At 32.4% G+C, this 27206-nt stretch overlaps 3 protein-coding genes across 3 annotated transcripts; 2 read left to right on the top strand and 1 right to left on the bottom strand.

Moving 5' to 3' along the window:
• LOC124438795 lies at positions 1-495 on the top strand. Its single transcript, XM_046989002.1, has one exon. The coding sequence runs from the start codon at positions 1-3 to the stop codon at positions 493-495; it is 495 nt and encodes a 164-aa protein (XP_046844958.1).
• A 14107-nt stretch (positions 496-14602) lies between these two features.
• On the bottom strand, positions 14603-15952 carry LOC124442969. The gene is made up of 2 exons (XM_046993492.1): positions 15649-15952; positions 14603-15385 (listed from the first exon to the last, which is right to left on the bottom strand). The coding sequence occupies exons 1-2, from the start codon at positions 15879-15881 to the stop codon at positions 14884-14886; spliced, it is 735 nt and encodes a 244-aa protein (XP_046849448.1). The 5' UTR covers positions 15882-15952; the 3' UTR covers positions 14603-14883.
• Positions 15953-16092: 140 nt separating this feature from the next.
• On the top strand, positions 16093-16974 carry LOC124438790 (TRMT1-like protein). The gene is made up of 2 exons (XM_046988990.1): positions 16093-16425; positions 16844-16974. Exons 1-2 carry the CDS (start codon positions 16185-16187, stop codon positions 16972-16974), a joined length of 372 nt encoding a protein of 123 aa, XP_046844946.1. The 5' UTR covers positions 16093-16184.
• The last annotated feature ends 10232 nt before the right edge of the window (positions 16975-27206 follow it).

Here is a 27206-nt window from a genome sequence, read left to right as displayed (position 1 = left end):
ATGGGCAAATCAAGAGTTGCACCTCTTAAAACAGTCACGGTACCCAGATTGGAACTAACCGCTGCAACATTGGCCGTGAAGCTGAATAAACAAATTTGTGATGAGTTGGATCTGTCAATAAGTCAAATTGTTTTCTGGAGCGATTCAATGATAGTGCTGCGTTACATTAAGAGCGAGAACAAAAGGTTTCAAACCTTTGTAGCGAATCGATTACAAGTTATTCACGATGCTTCTACTCCGAATCAATGGAGACATGTGCCAACCAAGCTCAACCCAGCCGACCTTGCATCAAGAGGTATAAGTCTTGGTCGCGCAACAGGCCAAGACCAACGGGACTTGCAGTTTTGGTTGAACGGACCCGATTTCCTTTGGAAAGATCCCAAATTATGGCCAACGCAGCTAGATGACATACCAGACGTAGAAGACACAGATGTGGAAGTAAAGAAACCTAAAGCAAGAGTTGGTGCCGTCATCAACTCAAAGGATGCACCCTGATTCGCTAATACAACTTATCCATCGAACATCCGAATGGTACAGATTGCAGAAGTCGGTTGCATGGCTGCTAAGATTCAAACAGTACATCTTAAGCCGTTATCCAAACGGTCCAGGATTAGAAGTACAACGTGGTCCTCTAAAGGTAAAAGAGATTGAATCGGCAACCCAGGAAATAATTAAACTTACCCAACGAAGTTCATCTATCAACGAGAAAACTATGAGAGAGAGATACGCTAAACTATGTCCAGTCATCGCCGGAGGAATTGTGAGAGTTGGTGGACGTTTGGATAAATCATCGCTGCCGGAAGAATCTAAACATCCCGCAATTCTTGATTCCAGTCATCACGTTACAAAGCTCATTGTCCGGTATTACCATGCAAAGGAAGGTCACGCTGGAACCAGTCAAACTCTAGCAGCAATACGGCAACGCTTCTGGATAATAAAGGGACCTAGCACTGTGAAGAGTATAGTCAATAATTGTGTTCCGTGTCGTCGCCGAAACCAGTCTCCAGGGAAGCAGATAATGGCCCCACTGCCAAAGCTCGTGTGAAATCTGGTGAGTACCCGTTTTCATCTGTGGAGTCGATTATTTTGGACCTCTTAAAGTCAAATATAAAGAGGAACTGAAAAACGATATGGCTGTGTATTCACTTGCTTAGCCATAAGGGCCATACACATGAGATTGCACATGACCTATCGACAGATTCCTTCATTCAAGCCGTATGTAGGTTCGTCAGTCGACGCGGACCGCCGAATGAGTTGTTCAGTGACAACGGGACGAATTTTAGAGGAGCGGAATCTGAAGTTAAGCAAATGTTGCAAAATTGGAATCAAGCTAGAATATTAGATCGTCTAAGAGAAAAGGGAATTCAATGGCATTTCTCTGCTCCGAAAGCAAGCCATAGCGGGGGAGTTTGGGAGCGCATGATCAGAACAATCAGGAAGCAAATGCGTGTTATAATAGGAGACCGAGTTGTTGATGATGAAACACTCCTTACAGTAATGTGCGAAGTCGAGAAAATAGTGAATGATCGGCCTCTTGTACGGCAGTGTGATGACCCTCGAGATTTATCAACTCTTACACCAAACACTCTACTCCTGCGTTATCGAAACATAAGCACAAGTGCAAGTTCTTCACCTACGGCAAATAACCCCCGAGAAATATGGAAACGAGCGCAGAAGTTAGCTGACCAATTTTGGGCAAGGTGGTTAAAAGAATACCTGCCAAGTTTGCAAGAACGACAGAAATGGCTACACCCAAAACGAAACTTAATCAAAGGTGATGTCGTTTTGATGGTGATGGAAGATACTCCCAGAGGTGAATGGCCTCTAGCGATAGTTGAAGAAACATTTCCCGATAGCAACGGACATGTTCGGCAAGTAGAGATCCGCACGGCGAATCAAAGTCGTTATCGTCGAGATGTCAGGAAGTTGTGCCTATTGGAGACTGCGAAGTAAAGCGAGAAATTCTTCAGAAAACGAACGTTATTGTTGTTGTCACTTAACTGTTATTATTATTTTGTTTACGTTAAACGACGGTATCTATTGGTTTATGTTTGGTTATTCGACAAGATTGGTGGACACATTGTTTAAAACTTGCGCAAGTTAACATTGAAAACATTTGTATTGTAGCTCTCGATCCTTTTTGAATTATTGAACGACGTATAGTAGGTCGTTCGGGGCTGGTATGTAGGATCGAGATGCATAGAGCTTAGGTTATGCTAATTATTATGCTAATTATTATGAAAACAAAAGGGACCCGTATAAAAGCATGGTTCTTGGGGTCTTTTGAGATTGAGCACAATTCATGTATAGTGGTGTATTTTTGTACATGGATGTTTATATTTAGTGGCCAAATTACGAGGTAACGATGATTACGGCTTTAGGCCTCCTTGTCGGTTATGTTAATATCTATACTCTGTCGTTTAGAACCGTACGTTTGACGCATTGCATTGAAATAAAGATTTATCTGTATACCGGTCGTCGTTTTAATAGTAGTTTATGTACGAGTATCTTGCTGGTCACATAAGCCTGGAATTGTTGAAGCTTATAGTTGATATCTGTAACTTCCGATTGTATGTGACAGAGAATGATTATTTTATGAGTAGTTTACCGCCTATAACAGCTACATGGACAAATGAAATTAAAAGTAAAAAAGAACAGCCGACTGGTATAAGGTACAATATTAAAAGTCATTTAAATTATAAAAAAGAAGCGTACTATGCTATGATTTGTGGGGCATATGTTGCCAGTTTTTTATGTGGTATTGCGCTTAATCATTTAAATTTTAATAAAAGTAGAATTATACAAAGCCTAGTGAAATACCATTTGTATTATCAGATCCGAAAATTTATGAAGCATCCATCGTTATTAGACAAATATGACTTTACGGAATTGAAAAAGCATATACCTTATAAAGGTATTTTAAAATTCAATCAAGACGGTGATGGGTATTATGTTAATTTTCAATATTCAACTACTGATTATAAGAGCTTCATTGCATATAATTCTGAAGGGATTACAAAAATAGGAAAAGTTCTTTTTCAAGAGAGCATTGAAAGTTTTGTTTATACAATTCTTGGTGCCCAGGCGAATACAAGATGGTCAATAGTTAATCAGGGAGCTAGGAGCATGCAAACTCAAAACGTTTTTAGGAAATTAGTAGAGGATACTATAGTACAGAATGATACGACTGTATTGATATCTAACATGAGAAAGAGTATAAAAGACACGAACGTTATTTTAAATATGGCAATCAGTCCTGGTATGATTTTAATACCCAGCCGTATGATCATATTAGATAAAAAGATTGATGGGTATAATAATATTTTAACATTAGCGAATAAAACTATGAAATTCGGTATTAATTCTAAAATAAATTATTATGGAGTTAAAAAGGAAGAACTAAAAAAAGTACATCAAGATAATGCACCCTCACAACACCTAGATACTCTAGATGAAGTGTATAAAAAACCAGTAGTACATAAACATACAAAAATGGTAGTAAATAATCCCCATCAAACAGATATGATTACTTTACTCGGTATATCAACGTTATCATCATTCATATTAGTTAAATATGCTTTATAATATAATATGAAAAAAATTATAAATTTTAATCATATTTCGGGTAAGTTGAGTCAAGAGGAATTTGAAAAGCTGAAAAAGTTGTATTTGTACTATCACCAGTTATATACTTGTTTTAAATGGAAGTATAGTAAATTAAAGAAAATTAAACTATCATTAAACATGGGAAGTATTTTTCTAGTCTCGACTGCTGGTATTGTAGGTAGTGTAACCGTAAACCCGATAGTTATAGCCACCTTGAGTGGTCTAGGTGCTTTAGTTCAAGGTTATATGGTTAAGAGTAAGATTAATAATAACTTAGAAATGTGTAAATTTGCATATACATCATATGAAAAAATACTTATGGATATAAGATCATATTTAAGAGGATTACCTTATGATGAAGTGATATTTATATCAGACATAAAAGTTATTGATGATATTATAATAGACAATTGTCCTCCTATAGATAGTATGGTGAGTAAATATAACAAAAAATATAAAGATCTGTGAGTTATCTGTAAGTTATCTATAAGATTATCTGTGAGTTATCTGTGAACAAAATCTACAGTATTATATAACATGTCTGAAGAAAACGTAAAGATAACTACAGTTAAGAAAGAGAAAGACCCTCTTAGAGTTGAAGCTGGGAAACGCTTGGCTGCTATATCGAAAGCTGCTAAAGAAAAAAAGATGCGAGATAGGATTGAATTAGAAAATAAAAAGAAAATTGAGGATGATAGCTGGAACATTAATTACGGATATTTATTTGGAACTATTGGAGTATTAACTGCTATTGCTAGTCTCTATTATACAAGGAAAAATGATAAAAGGCAGGAAAAATTAACAAACGATAAAGCTAGAGAAGAAACAACTAGTGAAAAACATGTTTTGATACAAAAAAATAAACAATATAATTTAGACTCATTTGAATAAAATATTTCCTATTATATATGAGTAATACTAAGAAACAATTTATGAATGAAGCTTTTGATGCAGTGCTTGTGACAACAACTGCTGTAGGTCTTTCTATGGCGTCTAAAAAACTACTAGGTCAAAAATTAACAGACACAAACAGTATCAAAGATTTTGCTAAACTGGTTGTTGCTGTTACAGCATCAACAATGCTAGTTAAATATGCTCAAGACAAAAAATGGATTCCTGAAAATCCAGTTAAATCTGTATAAATATATATGACAAGTGTTATTACTAGTGTATTTGGAACAGCTTTTGGAGCTGTTGTCAATGGGTTAGGTTTTTCCCTAGCAGGCTGGCTATTTCATAAACTTGATAAAAACGGTTACGCTGAGTAAATGAAACGCCACAACAAGGCTCTAGAGGACTTATCTAAGGCTAAAGAGGCGTTCTATGAAAATGAAGTCAAGCAAAGAAATAAAATTCAACAGCTAAGACAAGAACTTCAATATGCTGATAATGATATAGAACTTACAAACAAAGCTTTAGATGCGCTTAGAAAAGTAAAAACGATACATTACAACGGGTTAACATTTCATAGAGAACCACAATTAAATGACTTTTACAAAGAATCTAAGAATATGAAAAAATATCAATCTATTACAATGGTAGGGCTTGGTATTATATCTGGATATTTATTATATAAAACTACTTAAAGATATAATATTATATTATATTATATGTATTGTAATAAATTGATTATAAAGAGTTAGAAGAGTTTTTTGGTTACGTAAATTGTTGCTTTTGTGATAAAAAGATATGTGATAATTATATTAATAGTTCTGTTAAGACATACTTATGTTGTGAAAATCAAGAAATTATTTCAGATAACAATAAAATGAATGTTTGTATACACTGCGGTATTGTTATTGGATATAAGATAGTTAATGAATGGATACCAGAGATTTGGAAAAATCAACGATCAATTCATTCGAGAAGAAAATGGTTTTTTAATAAAATTAGATTGTGTGTAACTTTTGAATATGTTGAGAAATTGACAAATGATTTTATAAAGGTTGTCAGTACTATGATTAAACATAAATTAATTAATAAAAAAAATGTTAGTATGTATAACTATTATATAATACGTTTAGCTAGTAGGAGAGGTATACCATTAAAACACCCTGTTAGAGATATGAAAAATAGTAAGACAAAAAAGATATTTGATGATAGATTATTTGGTGAAGTATATAAAATCCTTGAGTGGGATAAAGATATTGATTGTACTTATTATAAAAATTGGGTCCAGTTGAAGAAATAAAACATTTACAAAAAATTTATGGTGCGTTTAAATATACTTAAAGAAATATATATAAATTATATATATGATAGAAAATAGAAAAACTTAAAGACTTAAAGACAAAAGATGATATTAATAACATTGAAATGAGTAATAATAAAATATCATTATGTCATTTCGGGCCTGGTTGGGTTTTTGACTTTTTAGACCATTATTTATTATGAAAATTTGATTTATATATACTAGTTGATGCTTTACCGACAAAATTATTACATTATCCACCTGATTCTACAGGATATGAAAAATGTAAAGATTTTGAAACATTTAAACATACTTTTAATATCTGAAGCAATTGAATATGGTCTAAAATTAGTTGAACATAATAAAATTTAAGGTTATTAAGATTTAAAACTGATAATCATAAAAAGAACTATTGTATTATTATGATACTACTGTACAAGAAAGTTTAGATGATCCTGTTATTCGTGCACAATTAAATCAGTGTATATGGTTACATATGAAAGGTTCAATCCTTATTATGAATATGGTTTAATGCCAAATATGTTACCAAATTTATTACATAAAAAATCTGAATTAAAAGAATATTTAAAAAAAAATAAAACTAAAAAATGTTAAATAGCCAAATGTTTATTATATTATTTTTATGCAATTTAAATAGTACAATTTATTTGTATTATTAGAGTCTATCTTAAACGCATTAAATAACTATTTAAAAAATAAAATATATAGTATTAGTATATATGTGTTCAGATAACCTAATAAGAGGGAGGCCAAGAATTTATACTAAAGAACAAATTAAACAACATAGAACTTCACATATGTTGTCAAAACCATGGCATTGTGATTCATGTAATAAAACATATAGTTTAGCATATAAAACTTTACATCTTAGAACTAGAAAACATTTAAGAAATTCAAAAAATTAAAAATAATATAGTTTTTATAAAAAGTTTTAAATATAGATTTATTTCTATAATTAAAATTAGTGCGTTTAAAAAAAAAAAAAAAATATATAGTATATATATGAATAGAGATTATTTAAATCGAAAGGTACTTAAAGACAAACCTATATTATATAATATGCATAAGATGAATAGAGATGCGCTCAAAAGATGACTAGAAATGATTTAATTAATATAATATTAAATCAAAGCCTAAGGTTGAAGTTAATAATACTTCAATTTCCAAACCAGTACAAAACGTACTATCACAATCCAATATCAAACAAATGACTGTACCTCAGTTAAAAGTTATTGCTAAAGAAAAAAAGGTTAAAGGTTATTATAAACTTAGAAAAAACAAATTAATCACATTATTAACACCAGTCCCAAAACCAAGAAAGAGTGTGAAAGAGATTGTTAAAGAATATGAGAATAAAACAAAGATGCTATCAGATAAAAATAAAAAACCAATACCAACTCCTAGAGTTAAAATAAGAGAAACAAATAATGCTATAAAAGGATACACTAAATCATATGAAATAAGTATTATTAACAATAAAGTACCATTAATACAAATGCGAAGCACAAGAAAGTATCTTACATATTATATTAAAGAATTATTAACAACAATGAAAGGATTAAAATTTGTTGAAACACTTAAGGTAACATTTAGTAAAAAAGAAACAAAGGATGGTGGTACAACCAACTTTATACAAAAGACTGCTTATTTCAACAATCCAGCTTTAACAATTACAAATAATGAAAATATTACTGAATCACTACAAATTTCAGAACAAAATATATTAAACAAGATTGATAGATTCACTCAAGAAGGTTCTGGATGGTCTATTCAATCAGTAAATAATCATTATCTTAATGTTGTTAAATACAAGCCATTACAAGGATCTTCATACATTAATTTACCACAAGAACTTAAAAACCCTAAAAAAGGTTTGATAAATATCAAAAATAGAGATAATGAATGTTTTAGATGGTGTCATATTAGACATATCAACCCACAAAATAAAGACCCACAGAGAATTAAAAAATCTGATAAGGAATATATTAACAAATTAGACTACTCTGGGATTGAATTTCCAGTGTCTGTTCAACAATATAATAAAATCGAAAAGCAAAACAAAATTAACATTAACATTTTCGGTTATGAAGATAAACAACCATATCCATTATTCATTTCAAAAGAAAAATTTGAAGACCATATGGAACTATTATTAATAACTGATAATAATAACAAACATTTTGTATTAATAAAAGATTTTAATAAATTTATGTACAATCAAACTAAACATAAAGAAAGAAAACATTTTTGTATGCGCTGCCTTCAATGTTTTAGTTCTGAAAAAATATTAAATAACCATATAGAAAACTGTATATTAATAAATGGTATACAATCAATAAGAATGCCTGATAAAAATAATAACATACTGAAATTCAACAACTATCATAAGCAACAACCAGTACCATTTGTCATATATGCTGACTTTGAGGCTATTACAGAAAAGATTTCTGGTTGTAACCAAAATAATAAAAAATCGTATACAGAAGCCTATCAGAAACATACTGACTGTGGTTATGGATACAAAATTGTTTGTTGTTATGATGATAAATTCACTAAACCAATACAACTATATAGAGGTGAAAAGGCTGTTTACAAATTTATGGAATCTATGTTAAAAGAAGTTAAATATTGTAAAAATATTATGAAAACCCACTTTAATAAACCATTAAAAATGACCTCTGATGGTGAAGAAGAATTTAAAAAAGCTGATGAATGTCATATATGTAACAAAAAATATACTAACAAAGACATTCGAGTTAGAGATCATTGTCATATCACTGGCAAATACAGAGGCTCGGCACATCAAGATTGTAATTTAAAACTTAGAATAGACTCTGATAAATTAAAGATCCCAGTAATATTTCATAATCTACGTGGTTACGACAGTCACTTCATAATGCAAGAGATCGGAGCTATTGTTAAGAAGCATACATACAAAAACAAAAAAGGAGAAGATATTCAGATGAATATAAATTGTATACCAAATAATATGGAAAAATATATGGCTTTTATGTTAGGTAACCATCTCACATTTATTGATAGTTTTCAATTTATGAGTTCTAGTCTTGATAAGCTTGTTAGTAACTTACCTAAAGAATCGTTTAAATACACCTCTAAGCAGTTTGAAGGTGAAAAACTTAATTTAATGAGAAAAAAAGGTATATATCCATATGATTATATGAATTCATTTAAAAAATTTAATGAGAAGTTACCTTTAAAAGAAGACTTTTATAGTATTCTTACTGATGAGAATATATCAGATGATTCTTATAAACATGCTCAAAAAGTGTGGAATACATTCAATCTCAAAAACATGGGTGATTACCACGATTTGTATTTAAAATCAGACGTTTTGTTATTAGCTGATACCTTCGAAAATTTTCGAAAAACGTGCTTACAATACTATAAATTAGATCCATGTCATTATTTTACATCACCAGGGTTGTCGTGGGATGCTATGCTTAAAATGACAGATATTAAATTAGAACTAATGACTGATATTGACATGTTTCAATTCATCGAAAAGGCTATGCGTGGAGGCACTAGTTATATTTGTAATCGATATGGTAAGGCTAATAATAAGTATATGGAAACATTTAATAAGAATAAACCCTCAAAATATATAATGTATCTTGATGCAAACAATTTATATGGATGGGCTATGTCACAAAACTTACCTACTGGTGGTTTTAAATGGTTAACTGATAAACAGATTAACAACTTAAACCTTGCTGAATATCAAGCAGATAGTAAAAAAGGTTTAATTTTAGAAGTTGATTTAGAATACCCTGAAAAACTCCATGATTTACATAACGATTATCCTGTTGCACCAGAAAAAGTTAAGGTAAATAATAAAATGTTATCGCCATATTGTGAAAAAATTTCATCTACTCACAATATATCAACAGGTTTAGTTTCAAAATTAATACCTACATTACAAAATAAATACAAGTATGTACTGCATTATAGAAATCTTCAATTATACCTAGATCTTGGGTTAAAGTTAACTAAAGTCCACCGAGTATTGAAATTTAATCAATCTCCATGGTTGAAAAAATACATAGACTTTAATACTCAAAAAAGAACTAATGCAAAAAATTCTTTTGAAAAAGACTTCTTCAAATTAATGAATAATTCGGTGTTCGGTAAGACCATGGAAAACTTACGAAAAAGAGTAGATGTTAGACTAGTAACTAATAAAAATAAATTATTAAAATTGACTTCGAAACCTACTTATGTAAGTAGTAAAATCTTCAATGAGAACCTTGTAGCTGTGCATAAGATCAAAGAAACACTAACCCTTAATAGGCCGGCATATGTTGGCATGTGTATCTTAGATTTAAGTAAAACGTTGATGTATGATTTTCATTACAACTATATCAAGAAGAAATATGATGATAAAGCAAAACTTTTATTTACAGATACTGATTCTCTTTGTTACACCATACAATGCGAAGATGCATATAAAGATTTTTGGAATGATAAAGATAAATTTGATTTCAGTGATTACCCAGAATACCATAAATATCATGATAAAACTAATAAAAAAGTTATTGGTAAAATGAAAGATGAAGCTGCTGGAATAGTAGTTAAAGAATTTGTTGGGTTACGAAGTAAAATGTACAGTTATATTAAAGATAATAATAAAGGAGATAAAAAAGCTAAAGGAATTAAGAAAAATATTATTAAAAACGAAATAAAACATGAAGACTATAAAAAAACACTATTTGAAAACAAACAAATGCATCATACAATGAAAACTATTAGAAGTGTAAACCATCAACTTAGTAGTTATGAAATTAATAAAGTATCACTCAGCTGTTTTGATGATAAACGATATATATTAGATGATGGTGTAACAACATTAGCTTATGGCCATTATAATATCGGTTCAAATAACTAAATATTAACAAACAGTTATAATGTGTAGTAAGCATGTAGCGTAGGTCTCTGTTAGAGTTAAATCATACATACCTGCTCCTCATGTTTGACTACATATCACATAACTGTTTGTAATAAGTAATTAATACAAAAGCGATATACAAAAAAATTCAAAATCCTGAAACAATTAGTAAAAAACACTTTTAACAAAAATTACATAAAACATTATATTATTAAAATGCGCTGATGAAATCTACTAGCTCCATTAAGCAACCATTGTTAAACATGTACTAAGACACGCGCTTGACAGACAAATTAAAAAACATATAGATTCCATAGTTTTGTAAAACATTGTATTATTATACATGCGCTGATGAAATGTACTAGCTCCATTAAGCAACCATTGTTAAACATGTACTAAGACACGCGCTTGACAGACAAATTAAAAACATATAGATTCCATAGTTTTGTAAAACATTGTATTATTACATGCGCTGATGAAATGTACTAGTCCATTAAGCAACCATTGTTAAACATGTACTAAGACACGCGCTTGACAGACAAATTAAAAACATATAGATTCCATAGTTTTGTAAAACATTGTATTATTATACATGCGCTGATGAAATGTACTAGCTCCATTAAGCAACCATTGTTAAACATGTACTAAGACACGCGCTTGACAGACAAATTAAAAAACATATAGATTCCATAGTTTTGTAAAACATTGTATTATTATACATGCGCTGATGAAATGTACTAGCTCCATTAAGCAACCATTGTTAAACATGTACTAAGACACGCGCTTGACGGAAAATTAATTTAAAACTATGCTTTATTAACAATTGATTTTAAAGAGCATATATTAAGCCTCTGTTATTCTCGAATTCTTCGAATTCATCGAATGCCACTTTAGACCCCGAATTTTCACTTCGTGAAAATTTTCCCCACCGGGGTCTTAGGATTCTCGGAAATTCCATTCCCCTGCTCGAGCAGGGGCGGATCCAGCTTCGTAAATGAACTTAGGCACAATGTCGCACCGTTAGCGCGACTTTTCTTGGGGGTGTCCAGGAACATGTCCCCCCCGGTAAAATTTTAAAATTGGATCGCGAAAAACGCTATTTCCTGCGTTTTTGCAGTTGGTCTTCTAAAATATTTATTACTGGAATGAGCTAACATTCTTGCTCATAAATTATCGATTTTTGACCGTTTCGCTCAATATCAGAGCTCATCAGCATGCCTAGGAAACTTGCAGAAAAGTATGCTTTGAGGGCTTCCGACATGGACGGCCTGGTTCATTACAAACTTAGCCTAAAAAAATTCTTTACGCTTCATCAATATGGAATTTTATTTTATAATGGTCTAGTCATACCTATATGCTGATTATTATGTAAACGATTTTATGTCAACTTATCAAATGAAGTTGTCAATAAAAAAAAGCAAAAAAATGTTTGCAGATGTCGATCGTCCAGGTAAGTAAAGTCCTGAGAACGATTGTTTGTGTTTATATTGACTGAGGTTAGCGGCAGTCATCTTTACAGTCAAGAGTTTAAAAAAGGCATGAAGAACTTTCACTCCAACTAGAAAGCTAGTTCAATTCTTTTTGTCTTTGCAAAAGATCTATAATTTTTTCTATATCTAGATTAATGTCCTGATGAGTATACAATAAAGCAAGACCATTTAACCTGTCAGCAGCCATAATGGACTCCGTCGATTTCGAAGTATGAGGGTTCCACACAAAGTGCAACATCCTGGTTACTAAAATTATAGTGAAGGCAGCTGACTAGACTACAATCACTCGTACCTTTCACGCAACTACAACGCTGATATCAGCGTGACACAGTGTGACGCAGATGCAGATACAGTCCACCCGAGGACATAGTTTCCTCTACCAAATTTCCCTCACATGGCTTTGGTCAACCCGGGCTAGGTTTACAGACACATTGCCAGATGTGCCACGAGCCGTTATTGAACCCGCGCCGTCTGGCTTATAGCTCACGCAATTAACCATTCAGCCACCCGCCCGTCAGCAGCCATTGTACTTCTTGTATCTTCGCAAAGCAGAGAACGACCTCTCACACTCACAAGAAGTGACTGGAATGGTACCTAAGATCTTTAACAATACTTTTATGTTCTCAAAACCTGGAAAATTTACCGACTTTAAAGTAGAAGAGACATTTTCAGTAAGACAAGTTGTAGAAGACGATTCCCAGTATTTCTGCCAGAGATCAAATTCACCATCTAAAGCCTTTGGATTTGGAAGATCATCCAAGAACAAAGAAGAAAATGAATAAAATTTTTCCTTCCAAGAAACGCCACAAGAAAGACACAAAAGTAACTTGGATGGAATTAAAACAAGCCATAATATATGCTAGTTGCTGATGAATCAAACCGTTTTTCTAACTCAGAACACAAGTGATCAGCTAAAGGAATGGTTATTGTTTTCTTAAAGTAATCAGATACAGATTCAGACCGAACATTACTTCTAATTGCCTGACGACCACAAGTCCTAGGTTTTTTCTCTTCAACACCCACCTTTTCTGCCATCGTCAATGCAATACTGTACCAGTTAGCACGATAAACATCGACTTCATTTCTTACATTTCTCGACAATTTTTAATGCCTCAATCAAGTTCAAACCGTCAGCAATATCATTACTAGAAGACTGAAGTAACTGAGTAACTGGAAGAGTAAGATCAAAATACATCTAGTTATTACGAGTGCTGCAATAAAATCAAAAGATGTCAAAAGATGTAACAGAGGGAAGCTTTACTAGAGGTCTCACGATTACACTTGCCTTCGACGTTAAAACTCATTTCTTCCAAGAAAAAAACAATAGCAACATACAGTTCTTCAAAAGTATCTAAGCTAGTAATACGCTTGACCCATCTTGTCTTACAAGCACTTTTCAATCTCTTTTTTGCAGAATCTGGACAGCGTTCTCCAATGCATTTCTCCAAAATTAGTTGTCTGCATTGGGAAGAGTTGAAAAAGTTAGCAACTTCCATCACATGTTCCAAAATATATGTTACATACTGAACAGCACAAGTCCCACAAATACTAAGATTTAATCTGTGACTGAAACAATGTGTGTAAATGGCTTTCTCATTCAAATTCTTAATCCTTGCAGCAAGACCATTAATGCATCCAGCAACAGCACCTGCGCCATCATACCCCTGCCAACGACAGTCCTGAATGTTCAAATTCAACTCTTCGTTTAAACATTTCAAAATCACAGATGCAAGAGGCATTTTTATCATGATGCTTAAGATGGGATTCCAAAATGGTGTCCCCTGCACGAACACGGAAGTTTAATAATTCAATAAAAATACCAACATGCTTTTCAGAATATTCACCAACTTCAGGATGATACTGAGAATCATCCCGATGACCTCTAAGTGGTAATTGAAGGCGACCTGCAAGAATGATGGTATCAACTACTGGAACTAATTTTTCCTATTCTCTGAAATCTTTTTCTTTAAGTTACTGTCAATCATGACATTTATTGGCTGGCTTTTACCGAACTCTGATCCAAGATATCCTTAAGAAGAGCAAGTGTGAACATGAAGACCTGATGATGTACTTATACCTTTTATTGCACTTTTAGCATCAGGCCAATGTGTTAATGGCTCTGAAAAATATTTTAATTCACTGTTTTGGAGGAAACCTATCACCAAACAAAACACATGGTAAGCAAAAGCACCATTAAGACTTGGAGAATACAAAGCCAAAGATAATCCTTCAGCCAATCATGTCGAAAGGACCTACTGACCATTTGCATCAACAGTTTTAGGAAATTCATAGCATTCATCAGGTACGAATACATTCTTCACAAGTTTTTCAATTTCATGAATTTCCATATCTCTCACCTTTTCTGTATAAAAACTAACATCATATGGATTTCTAGGCAAATCAGCATTTGCAGTTTTATTATCTGGTAATTGCAAGGTAGAAGATGAAATAAAAGAAGAAGCATCACAAGAACCCAAAGCGCTACTGTGAGATATACCACATGGATGAGCCTTAGTTGTCATGGTTGTCTCAGTAGGACCAGTAGGTGTAAACCTCAACTTTGTTTGTATACTGGGCTTTATAGCTTGTGACAAGTGACTACTTCCCTTTCTTTTAGTTCCCTTCCCACCAAGTATCAAAGGCACATAGTGATTGTGTTTGAATGCAGTTGCTTAAGGAGCTGAACCTTCAAAGCAAAACAAAACTCGCAAATAATTACTAGTGGAAGCACAAGCTCTAGATTGAATTTGAGGTTCAATTCTTTGGTTAAATAATAAATTCCACCTATAAGCACTAGAGTATATGTCAGGATAATAAGAAAAAATGCTACAGGATGTAACTGAAGAGAGTGTCAACAAACAAACAAACACAGTCCATGACATATCTTTTGCATATAACACAGCTTCTGCCCTGACCAGTTCGGCAACAGAACAACCATTTCCAGCACTATCAATAGCTTCAAAAGAGACTGACATGGCCACCATGCTTGAGATGGAATCAAAGTGTTTGTTATGCTGAGTTTCAAAAAGATTTGAAAAACATGTATGTTTCACATAATCAGCATATAAAAATAATTCTATAGAGGTCATCAGCCTCAAAATAGTCACCACAGAGTTGTCACCAACAAGCAGAATTGAAAATGAACTATAGAGGCAGTTGCCATTTGTAGCAGATCTGAAATAATGTTATGTAAATTTCAAATATTATGCTTCAGTGCATTTTTGTATATCTTATCTTAAGTATACTATTGAACACATCAAGAAATAAATCAATAGAAACGTTTTAAATATGATCGAAATTTGAAAATTTGTTTTGTTTTGAATCACATAAATAAAACACAAATGACAAATCCATCGGGCATCACATCAAGTCAATTTATATTTGCTTATATATTCTTGTGTAAGCATGCATGCATAACATGTCATACGTTTTCTAACCTTAAGGCAACCAAATTTGTGTTCTTTGTCTTGGCACTCTGCGGTAAGTAAAATTCGGCATTGATATTTTGGAAAATATCAACACCGAGACGATCCAACAAATTATCGTTGGTAACAATGCTGTTGACTTTCAGGCAATCCAACATCTCTGCGTAGAGTTGAGCCATAAAAGTCCCATCTTTCCTCGTAAAAGCATCTTCGACTCGATCAGTGAAAGATGCCATGCTTCTCATTAAAATCGTTGGTTTTGAAGCTCAAAGATAAAACCTCAGCTATCAACAATCTCAATCTGTGCTGAATTTCGCACAACACCCCGCTTGAACATTTCAGCAAAAACGGCGGCTCGTTACTCAGCACAACGGCAATAAACCAATCAAGAGACAGATTTTAGTCTCCAAATTCGATAAGGACTTGTAGTACGTATTCCATATATGGATAATATTGCACAATCCATAAGAGCAAATACACGACGCTAAAGCGCAAATACATGACGATAAAGAGCAAATACACGACGTTAGCAACAACAAAAAGTCAAAATGGCTGCTCGAGGGAGTCATTCGATTTCTGAGCGACATCCATCTGTGTACTGTGATAATGAAACTTGTAGTCCTCTTATTGTACGTTGTGGTCGAAATGACTGTGGCGCTGAAAAATGCAATGGAGAGATGTATCATTGTCCTTTGTGTCCTCCTGAAAAATTTTCAAAAGAAATTCCATCAAGAGTAAAAGAACACTTTAAAAGCGTCCACTGGGAAAACAGGATTCATGAATTTGAAGGTAAAATGTGCTTATTTCTGCGTAGGTTTAATACATAACCCACGTCAATGAGCGAAACGCACAAAGAACTTTGGATTAAATCACAAGTATTGATTAAATCATGAAGAATTTAGGTAATTTTAATAAATAATTTGAGAAATTGGGTTTAAACTTATAAAATATTTAGTTTTCTAAACTGCATCATCACAGCTGAAGATGGGTACTCTCAATTATAAATGAAAACCACATGCTTTTAACAGAAACTAACTTTGTGCTGTGCTATTTCCCTAAAATAGAAAAGCATTATTAACCTATCTTATATTTATTGAATATCATTTGATTGTATGCTCATCTAGTTAATATTGTATTCGTCTCACTATATATCCATAATATCCTATCATTTCCATATTCTTTCTTTACTATTTCTTGTTTTTTTAAGGTTTTGACATTCTGAGGTGTAAGCTGTCATGTACTTTTGCATCCAAACGACATGGCTCAGATGTCAAGCATTTCAAAGATGTTTCGCACTATCACTGTTTTGGATGTAATTCTGGATTCAAGCGTGAATGAAGCAATTCGACATATAAGAAGTGCACATGATTTACAGCTTTCTGTTGTAGAGTTTGGTTGGGAAACAACAATGTTCTCAAAGTCAACTTTCTCCACATAAAGTAGCCCAACAGCAAGTACCTCAAAACCTACCATTTGAGCAGCAAATGCATCAAACTCAGTTCCCTCAAGTTCAGCAGCATCAGCTGGAGCACCAAGTGACCACTCAGCATCTCACACAGCTGCAAACACAGCAACAACAAGAGCAATTTCTACATATGGCTATCTGAGGAAACACACCAACAAAGCAGCACAAACATAGAAATGTCTGAGGTTCAACAATATCAGGAGTTTTCTTACATGCCGCTCAGTCTTCAATGCGACAACAACCACCCAGAGTTAAATGTCCTTTCCCGGACTGTAAAGAATTTCATCCAAATTCCCTTTCAAGCCACATAAAGACCAAACATGCTGCTGATAAAAGAAAGAAAATATCTTCAATGAGGTACTTGAATGGAATATGTGTTGACTCAACAAGCATTTCATCAAATTTTCTCAAATTCTTATATAATTCATAAAACTTCTAATCATACCTAATGTGAAAATTTTATGTAAAATAAAGACGTCCTTCGATGTGAACTGATATCCTTATACTATATTATATACTATATATAGTATATATACATACGTATAGATAGCCAATGCCTAAATAGAATCTTAAGTTCTTTGAAGCATTTCATCAAATTTTCTCAAATTCTTATATAATTCATAAAACTTCTAATCATACCTAATGTGAAAATTTTATGTAAAATAAAGACGTCCTTCGATGTGAACTGATATCCTTATACTATATTATATACTATATATAGTATATATACATACGTATAGATAGCCAATGCCTAAATAGAATCTTAAGTTCTTTGAAGCATTTCATCAAATTTTCTCAAATTCTTATATAATTCATAAAACTTTTAATTATGCCTAAAGTGAAAATTTTATGTAAAATAAAGACGTCCTTCGATGTGAACTGATATCCTTATACTATATTATATACTATATATAGTATATATATCGTATAGATAGCCAATGCCTAAATAGAATCTTAAGTTCTTTGAAGCATTTCATCAAATTTTCTCAAATTCTTATATAATTCATAAAACTTCTAATCATACCTAATGTGAAAATTTTATGTAAAATAAAGACGTCCTTCGATGTGAACTGATATCCTTATACTATATTATATACTATATATAGTATATATACATATAGATAGATAGCCAATGCCTAAATAGAATCTTAAGTTCTTTGAAGCATTTCATCAAATTTTCTCAAATTCTTATATAATTCATTAAACTTCTAATTATACCTAATGTGAAAATTTTATGTAAAGTAAAGACGTCCTTCGATGTGAACTGATATCTTTATACTATACGTTATACTATATATATAGTGTATACATAAACAATTTTTGCGCATTGCTGTAACCTTTAAAATGAGCACTACAGGAATCGAACCCATATACTAGAAACAGCTAGCAAACCATTATGCTCGTTTAAAGGACAACAACAAACTTTTTCTGTTTTTCCATCAAATTTTATCACGTTATTGATTGTTCTTAGTCTCCTTGATTGATCACAAACGCAAACTACTGCAAAATACAAATAGCTGATATTAATGTTCGAGGCATATAAGAATATTATCCCAATTTTAACGCAACCTGGGCACATTCACTTCTTCATTCAGGCCATGCAGTAAAACTTATTTTAAATGACAACTTTTCCCAGAACTGTTTCACCCCGAATGATAGGTCCCAAAGAAATTATGGATTTATCCACACTTGTTTTGAAAGGATACGTTGCTCTAGTTTGGGTGAGATGTCAGTGAGCACTTGTTGCTGTAGAATCTCAAGTTTTTCTGTTGAATTCTGTTACCTTTTCATGGTGATTGGGAGAATACTGGAAGAGTGCTCCATCAAACACTCAACGATATTAGTAGAACATCTAAAACATTCAGATGCATTAGACGATAAACGTTCGACACAAAGAATAGCACAATTCGTTGCACGTTTGGCTCTGGTTCGTCCAGACCATTTGTTGTTTGTTACAACTCGTTGTAAAATAAGCAAATCAAACATATGATAATTAAATGGATTCAATAGACTCTTGAATGCTTTGCCGAACTACTTAAGAGGCAATATTATTATCCAATATAATTAGAAAATAGTTTATGACGTTAATGATAGAAGAACATGGAAATCTACATGTATGTCTTATGTCTAATAGGAAATCTCTATAGAACTGTCCATTGAAAATCTTGTTGTTTTAATGTTTTCATATTACGTTTAAAGGACTGCTGTAATTGGAGAAAGTTCCTAGCCAATTGGTAGTAATCTATGTTACTTTCTGGTGAATATGTTGGGAGATTGGTGTCATACTTTATGGACATAGTAACGTTTTTTTACAAAACATTGAAATTTCTGGTGCAATCTTATATCATGTTTGGATCAATTGTTTCCTTTGGACAATTAATGAGTCGTGACATTCTACAATTTTTAAAAACTGCTGAAAAAGTGCTAATTCAACTTACTTTTCAGTTTTCTGCGTTTTTGCGATGCTCATTTTCTAACGGCTTATTACGATTCCTGGACTAATCGCAATAAAACGTGTATGTACGCGTTAATGAACAAAAAATACAAAATTGAGTCAACTAAATGCAGTAAATTCTTTCTGAACCGTATTGAACATACTTGTAACTTATTTACGGCACTCTAAGGAAACAGTGTGTTTTGTGGTTGAGAAACGCTGATGCATATTGCTCAGGAAAAAAGCTAAGGCAACAACAGCCAATGGTTTTGAGGCGAAAACGTAAGAGCACACAGGATTTTACCGTTAAAAGAATCATTAAATTAGTTAGTGCTGCATTCAATGTAGTAATCAGAAATTTTATCTACCACAAATGTCACTAAATCAACGTCAGTTTTGCAAGCAAATCTTCACACTTGGCTTGGACAAATAACTGGAAACAGTGGCGGATCCAGTGTACCTCAAAATAAATTATAGCTCCTCAATTTGATATTCAAATTACATTCAGAAAAACTATTGGTTTTGAATTTCTAAAGAATATAATTTTGCCAATGAATTTGCCTCTAAGATATATTGGATAAATGAACTTAACGTTGCGGTTTAACGATAAAATGGATCTATTAGCTGCTTTCGTTGAAAAGAACAGTTTCTCTCACTTCTTTCCACATATCACGTTGACACGTCATGGAAGTGCCAAATATTTTTTATTACTTTATCTCAAAATTTGTTTTAAATAAGATTCAATATGTAGTAGTACGAAACCCTATGTAATGTACTTTTTAAAGTTATGGAACAATTATCTTTATAATATTGCCTTATGTTTTCTAACTTGCAGTACATCACATTGTATTTTTATCTCAATTTCAAAAAGTTGCCCGGCTAGACGAACGACGGATGTCACTCCCCTGCCATACCCCCTCCCCCTTCCCAAGAAGTTTCAAACGTGTAGGACGATTAGATTAGAAAATTGTATCTTTGAGTTGTTATATCATTGAAATTATAAGATAATATCTACAGAAACAGGCATGCACATGCAGCCAACAACTTCAACAGTTTTTAGAGGACACTAAAAGGTTATGCACCAGAGTTTATGAGTTATAGAGGTTATGCACCCTCTCCGACAACACAGACATGAGACAATAAGGCCTGTCTTATACTTCACATTTACATGAGTCAAATGCATTCAAAACAAAAGATAATGAGGAATTTCATCTCATTTTCTTTTATCTTTAATGCATTTGACGATGTAAAATACAGTCATGAAACAATAAAGTCATTAAACAATACATTCATTGAACAATATAGTCATTAAACAATACAGTCATTAAACAATACAGTAATTAAACAATACAGTCATTGAACAATACAGTCATTAAACAATACAGTCATTAAACAATACAGTCATTAAACAATACAGTCATTGAACAATACAGTCATTGAACAATACAGTCATTAAACAATACAGTCATTGAACAATACAGTCATTGAACAATACAGTCATTAAACAATACAGTCATGAAACAATACAGTCATTAAACAATACAGTCATTGAACAATACAGTCATTAAACAATACAGTCATGAAACAATACAGTCATTAAACAATACAGTCATTAAACAATACATTCATTGAACAATATAGTCATTAAACAATACAGTCATTAAACAATATAGTTATTAAACAATACAGTCATTAAACAATACAGTCATTAAACAATACAGTCATTGAACAATACAGTCATTAAACAATACAGTCATTAAACAATACAGTCATTAAACAATACATTCATTGAACAATACATTCATTGAATAATACAGTCATTAAACAATACATTCATTAAACAATACAGTCATTAAACAATACATTCATTGAACAATACATTCATTGAACAATACAGTCATTAAACAATACAGTCATTAAACAATACAGTCATTAAACAATACAGTCATTAAACAATACAGTCATTGAACAATACAGTCATTAAACAATACATTCATTGAACAATATAGTCATTAAACAATACAGTCATTAAACAATATAGTCATTAAACAATACAGTCATTAAACAATACAGTCATTAAACAATACAGTCATTGAACAATACAGTCATTAAACAATACAGTCATTAAACAATACAGTCATTAAACAATACAGTCATTAAACAATACATTCATTGAACAATACAGTCATTAAACAATACAGTCATTAAACAATACAGTCATTGAACAATACAGTCATTAAACAATACAGTCATTAAACAATACATTCATTGAACAATATAGTCATGAAACAATACAGTCATTAAACAATACAGTCATTAAACAATACATTCATTAAACAATACAGTCATTAAACAATACAGTCATTAAACAATACTGTCATGAAACAAGAAAGTCATTGAACAATAAAGTCATTAAACAATACATTCATTAAACAATACAGTCATTAAACAATACAGTCATTAAACAATACAGTCATTAAACAATACTGTCATGAAACAAGAAAGTCATTGAACAATAAAGTCATTAAACAACACAGTCATTAAACAATACTGTCATGAAACAATACAGTCATTGAACAATATAGTCATGAAACAATACAGTCATTGAACAATACAGTCATCAAACAATACATTCATTGAACAATATAGTCATGAAACAATACAGTCATTGAACAATATAGTTATTAAACAATACAGTCATGAAACAATACAGTCATTAAACAATACAGTTATTGAACAATACAGTCATTAAACAATACAGTCATGAAACATTACAGTCATTAAACAATACAGTCATTGAACAATACAGTCATTAAACAATACAGTCATTGAACAATAAAGTTATTAAACAATAAAGTCATTGAACAATACAGTCATTAAACAATACAGTCATTAAACAATACAGTCATTGAACAATAAAGTTATTAAACAATAAAGTCATTGAACAATACAGTCATTAAACAATACAGTCATTAAACAATACAGTCATGAAACAATACAGTCATTAGATAATAATGTCATCAAACAATATAATCATCAGCCAATAGGGTCATTAAATAATACAGTCATTAGACAATACAGTCATTTAAAAATGCAGTCATTAGACTATGTAATCATTAGACAATACGATCATCAAACAATAAAGTCATAAAAAAATCATCAGAAAATGTCATCAGACAATAAAATCATAAAACAATACAATCATCAGAAAATATAGTAATCAGACAATAATGTAATGAAACATAATAATCATAAGACAATGAGGTCATCGAACATCACAGTTAACAAACAACATAATCAAGAGACAACCCATACTTCAGAGAACACAGACAGTTATTAGACCACAAATCTAATAGAGACACAAACATACAAACTAGAAAGTTATCTGATTAGAAATACCATAAAAAACAAGGCGACTAGAAATGTAATTTAAGAAACAAAAGATTTAATCACTTTGGAGCCAAAACATAAACAAAGTTTGTCCATCTACTGCTGCAGCAACTAGTTTGAGTAAATTTCGTGAGTTGATAAGATAAAATACAAAGCATTAATAGTTATAGTACCTTCTTCATTACATCGAGATGGGACTGCTTTTATCAATAGAGTACAATCTTTTTTCCATTAAAGACCAAAGCCTGTCTCACTTGCCGCCTTTAGTGAGGCTGTATTCATAGAAAGTAAAACCCACTGTTGACCACCAACCACGTCGTGTATTTGCTCTTTATCGTCATGAATTTGCGCTTTAGCGTCGTGTATTTGCTCTTATGGATTGTGCAATATATATCCATATATGGAATACGTACTACAAGTACATATGGATACCAAATTCAGCACAATTTAAGGCGTGCTGACTCTGTGCGGGTTAGCTATGGGTATTTCTCCCGCAAGTGAAATATAAGTATTTTTAGCCACTTGATCGGTTGATCCCTTAATCCCATGCTTAAAATCCAGGTCTTGGAAACAATAACATTGCTCAGTGAATGCACTTTGTTGCACAATTTTCTCATAATACTATCCCTAACCCTGACAATATGTTTATTTTTCTAATGCTTTCGTTGTGAGGACACAAAAAATTTAATTAATTTTCGGATAAAGAATTCATGATCATTATTCACACAACGAAACAAACTACACCGTACCGAGATGAGATTCGAGCCTGCAAAAGACGAATAGAAAAATGCTCTTGTTCCTTTCGACAAAACGAACTTCGATCCACACGCGGCAAATTGTTTTTATTTTGAACTAGGGGCATTTAAAATTTGATTAACTTTTTCCGCTGCTGTGAAGAATTTAACTACGTCGCGTGCTGAATGTGACGTAGTTTCAATCCGCCCCTGATGCCGAGCCCCCTCCGAACCGATGCTTTATTAACAAATGTTTGTAAAGACTGTTTGTAAAATTAAAACGCACCTATATATTTCAAAAACATATAGATTCCATATTTTTTAAACCATAGATTGTAAACTCTAGATTTTACCCTTTAAAACAATGACTTTTTGCGCAGTTTGTTTACATGGCCTTTGCGAGGGGACGCCTTTGAAAACACGGCCTTTTTCCCACTACTTTAAAACAATGACTTTTTTTGCACGGCTTTGTTAACATGGCCTTTTGCGGGGGGACGCCTTTGAACCATGGTCTTATTTTGCGCCGATACCCCCATGTCTTATACTACTGGTTTTTTTCTGCAGGTTGTCGAAGCACAGAAAAACGAAGTCATGCTAGTAGTAATCTCATATATTTCAACCGGAGTTCGTGAAATATAATCCGATCAACAGCATGCCAGCATTATTATGATGTGCTCATTACTATCAGCGTCCATAACATGTAAAGTCAATGTAAATTATAGCATTCACCATGCACAACACTAGAGTTACGACATAACATTGCACAAAAACGAATTCACAAAAAAGTAAAATTGGCAGCAATCAATAGTGCAAGTCACGAACCTGTCTTGACGGGAAGTGAAGCACTATTGGTTTAGGGAAATACTTGGCACTAGCGATAAATTAGCGAATGGTTTGAGCCCGGGATTATCGTTGCATGTTTGTAGATGTAGATCGTCCTTGTTAGTAGAGTCTCGAGAAAAACTGTTGGTATTGATATTGAGTGAGGTTTCCGTAGCGGTAGCCTTCTAAAACTGGGACCATGAAGACTCCAAACATGACTACCCCTGAGGTTGTCGAAACATCAGTCAGCACTAACACCAACAGTCGTCGTTAAAACTGCACTAACCAGGACGAACTACTTATACAAATATTTTCGGTACTACTTCGTTTTTCTAATGCTTTGGGCGAGGAATTTTTTTCAAAAGTTGTTTACCATTTCATTAGGTGAATGTTGCAGATCTGCTAAACATCCACGGAAAGAATTGACTGACATAAAGTTTTCTCACAACAGTAGACCCGGACTAGATAATCCATTAGCTATATTCCGAAGTCTATAGTAGAAAAATAACATTTACCTTTGAAAGAAATTCCAGCGTCAAATTTTCCTATTTTAATGAACCATTATTTTTCTTCGTAATTTTTTTTCGTTTTCCCGCAAAGTTTAATTCTGCAAAAAATGAATGAATAAAGTGATCAAAACAAGTGTAATGTTATAGATTTGGCGACTAAAGCAATACATGTCTCCGTGAAATTGCAACAAAAATCTCGACATCGTTCGATCTCATTGGCTAAAAATCAAAAAATGGGTTTTTTACATCAACTTCATAGGTTCCTGCTTAAGAAAAAATAAGGGGATGTTTTTCAAATGAAATGTAGTTTGCTAAGCTTAAAACGTAGTTTAAAACGTAGTTTAAACTTAGTCTAAAACGTAGACGAGCATCAAATTACAATAAATTTCCGAAAACCATTTGCCTTAAATTCTTTCGTAATGATAAACGCATTGTAGACTGTTGGACAGCCAGTGGAGTAACTATCAAAAAATTTTCGGTCACGCTATTGTCAAAGGAGCCACGCCCTATGATGTCATGACTTTCAATATGCAAGGAAGAAGTTTAATGTACAAACTTTAATGCGCAAACAAACAATGTCAATGTTTCTTAGATGTCGATGTAAAATTTACTGTCTTAGTCTAAGATCTCACCTTCACAAATAGTTTAGTTTCCCAGATTTTACATGCAGCAATATTAAGTCCACCCACCATAAAAAAAATCACAGATGAAACAGACGTCGGGATAAATAAAATAACAGAAAAGGAACCATTGCTAACTGCGCACTAATGTTTGAGAAACTCGGTCAATAAAACATATCAATAATTAGAACTATAATTACTTACTATGCTGTGACGGTTGAAACAAACTGCAGTCGGTGAATGGATCGCCTTGTCTCAATTTTCTTAAAAAAATAAAATTATTCTTTAAAACTAGAGATACAAAAATATCAAATAACGTGGTCATCAAAAGGAACAAGACGAAACAAAATGAATTTTATCGATTTTAATGTAGAAGGTGGAAATATTGCTCCGAATCCACAGCAGCACTACGGTAACAAAAAATATTCCCTTTGGTATATGGATAAATTTATTTATAATCCTCTGGCGACTTGTTGCTCAGAAATAAAGTACTTCTTTATCTAATGATATACTTAAATACGACAAAATTGATAAATATGTTTTCTTATAAAGTACGACAACTTTTAAATGACATATATTTAGGAGACAATAAAATTTGATGTCAGCGCCATTAATCAGAGAAGTATCAGTGGCGGGTTGATGCACATTTGACAAGATGGGTGCAGATTTTAAAACTGGGGATGGGGTTGGTGCATTGGTGTCCTGGTTAAAGTTGCATAGCACCTCCAGCTATTGTATGTTTTTAGGCTAAAAGATGAGTTAACCTTGTGTATTGAAACTGTTATTAATTTTTTAAAATAAAATTATATTGTTTTTTTGATGAAAAGCGGTTTTCAGGAGGCTAACTACAGTTACCAAGCAAGGGGACTGGTGACGCTTCGTATGCGCACATTGTGGATTTTTTTACGTAAACGCCTGGCCGCGCTGACTTTATTGAAGATTTTTCGTTTTTCCTTTGGTAAATTTTGTTAAAAGTTTGTATGTATGTTCATTACTACAAAAATTATAAAATACGCAAAATAGAACAAAATCTACTTATAAGTTTTCATGTAAATTCTTAAATATCTCAAAAAATTATTTATAGAATTCTTTCAATGTTAAACATAATGTTCCTTGAATGAATACCAATTGTCACGCAAAAGTCACCAAACGAAAAAAACTACGCTCAATTCTTTTAAAACTAGACAATAAAAGTGTAAAAGAAAATGAGATATGGTTGCCATAGCAACACAAACAGTTATCCAATTCAAGCATCTATAGACTTTACTGGCATTCTTGAATATGCCTGCACAGTCATATTTCTAAAGTTTGAGTGTATTTGATCAAAATAATGTTGCAAGTGAAGGCTACCTGAAACACCCGAATTTCATATGAACTGTAGGAAGCCTGCTTAACTCAAGGAAATTTTATGTATAAATCATAAATCTCAGTTCAGTCAGTTGTACAGCTGTAAAATACTTCTTTGCGCAAAGTCAAAGTCATTCATATGCTAAATCTTAAATTACAAATCAGAGGAGGATTTTCGGATTTTAACGAACGAGGACTTTAACGAACAAAGCTTTTATAAAACATAAATAATAATAAAGTTTTGTAAGG

The sequence above is a fragment of the Xenia sp. Carnegie-2017 genome, unplaced genomic scaffold (genome assembly GCF_021976095.1).
Source record: "Xenia sp. Carnegie-2017 unplaced genomic scaffold, XeniaSp_v1 HiC_scaffold_1, whole genome shotgun sequence".
In the NCBI taxonomy this organism is placed as follows: domain Eukaryota; kingdom Metazoa; phylum Cnidaria; class Anthozoa; order Malacalcyonacea; family Xeniidae; genus Xenia; species Xenia sp. Carnegie-2017.
Note: the sequence above shows the minus strand (reverse complement) of the source record. Positions and strands in the feature narration are given on the sequence as shown.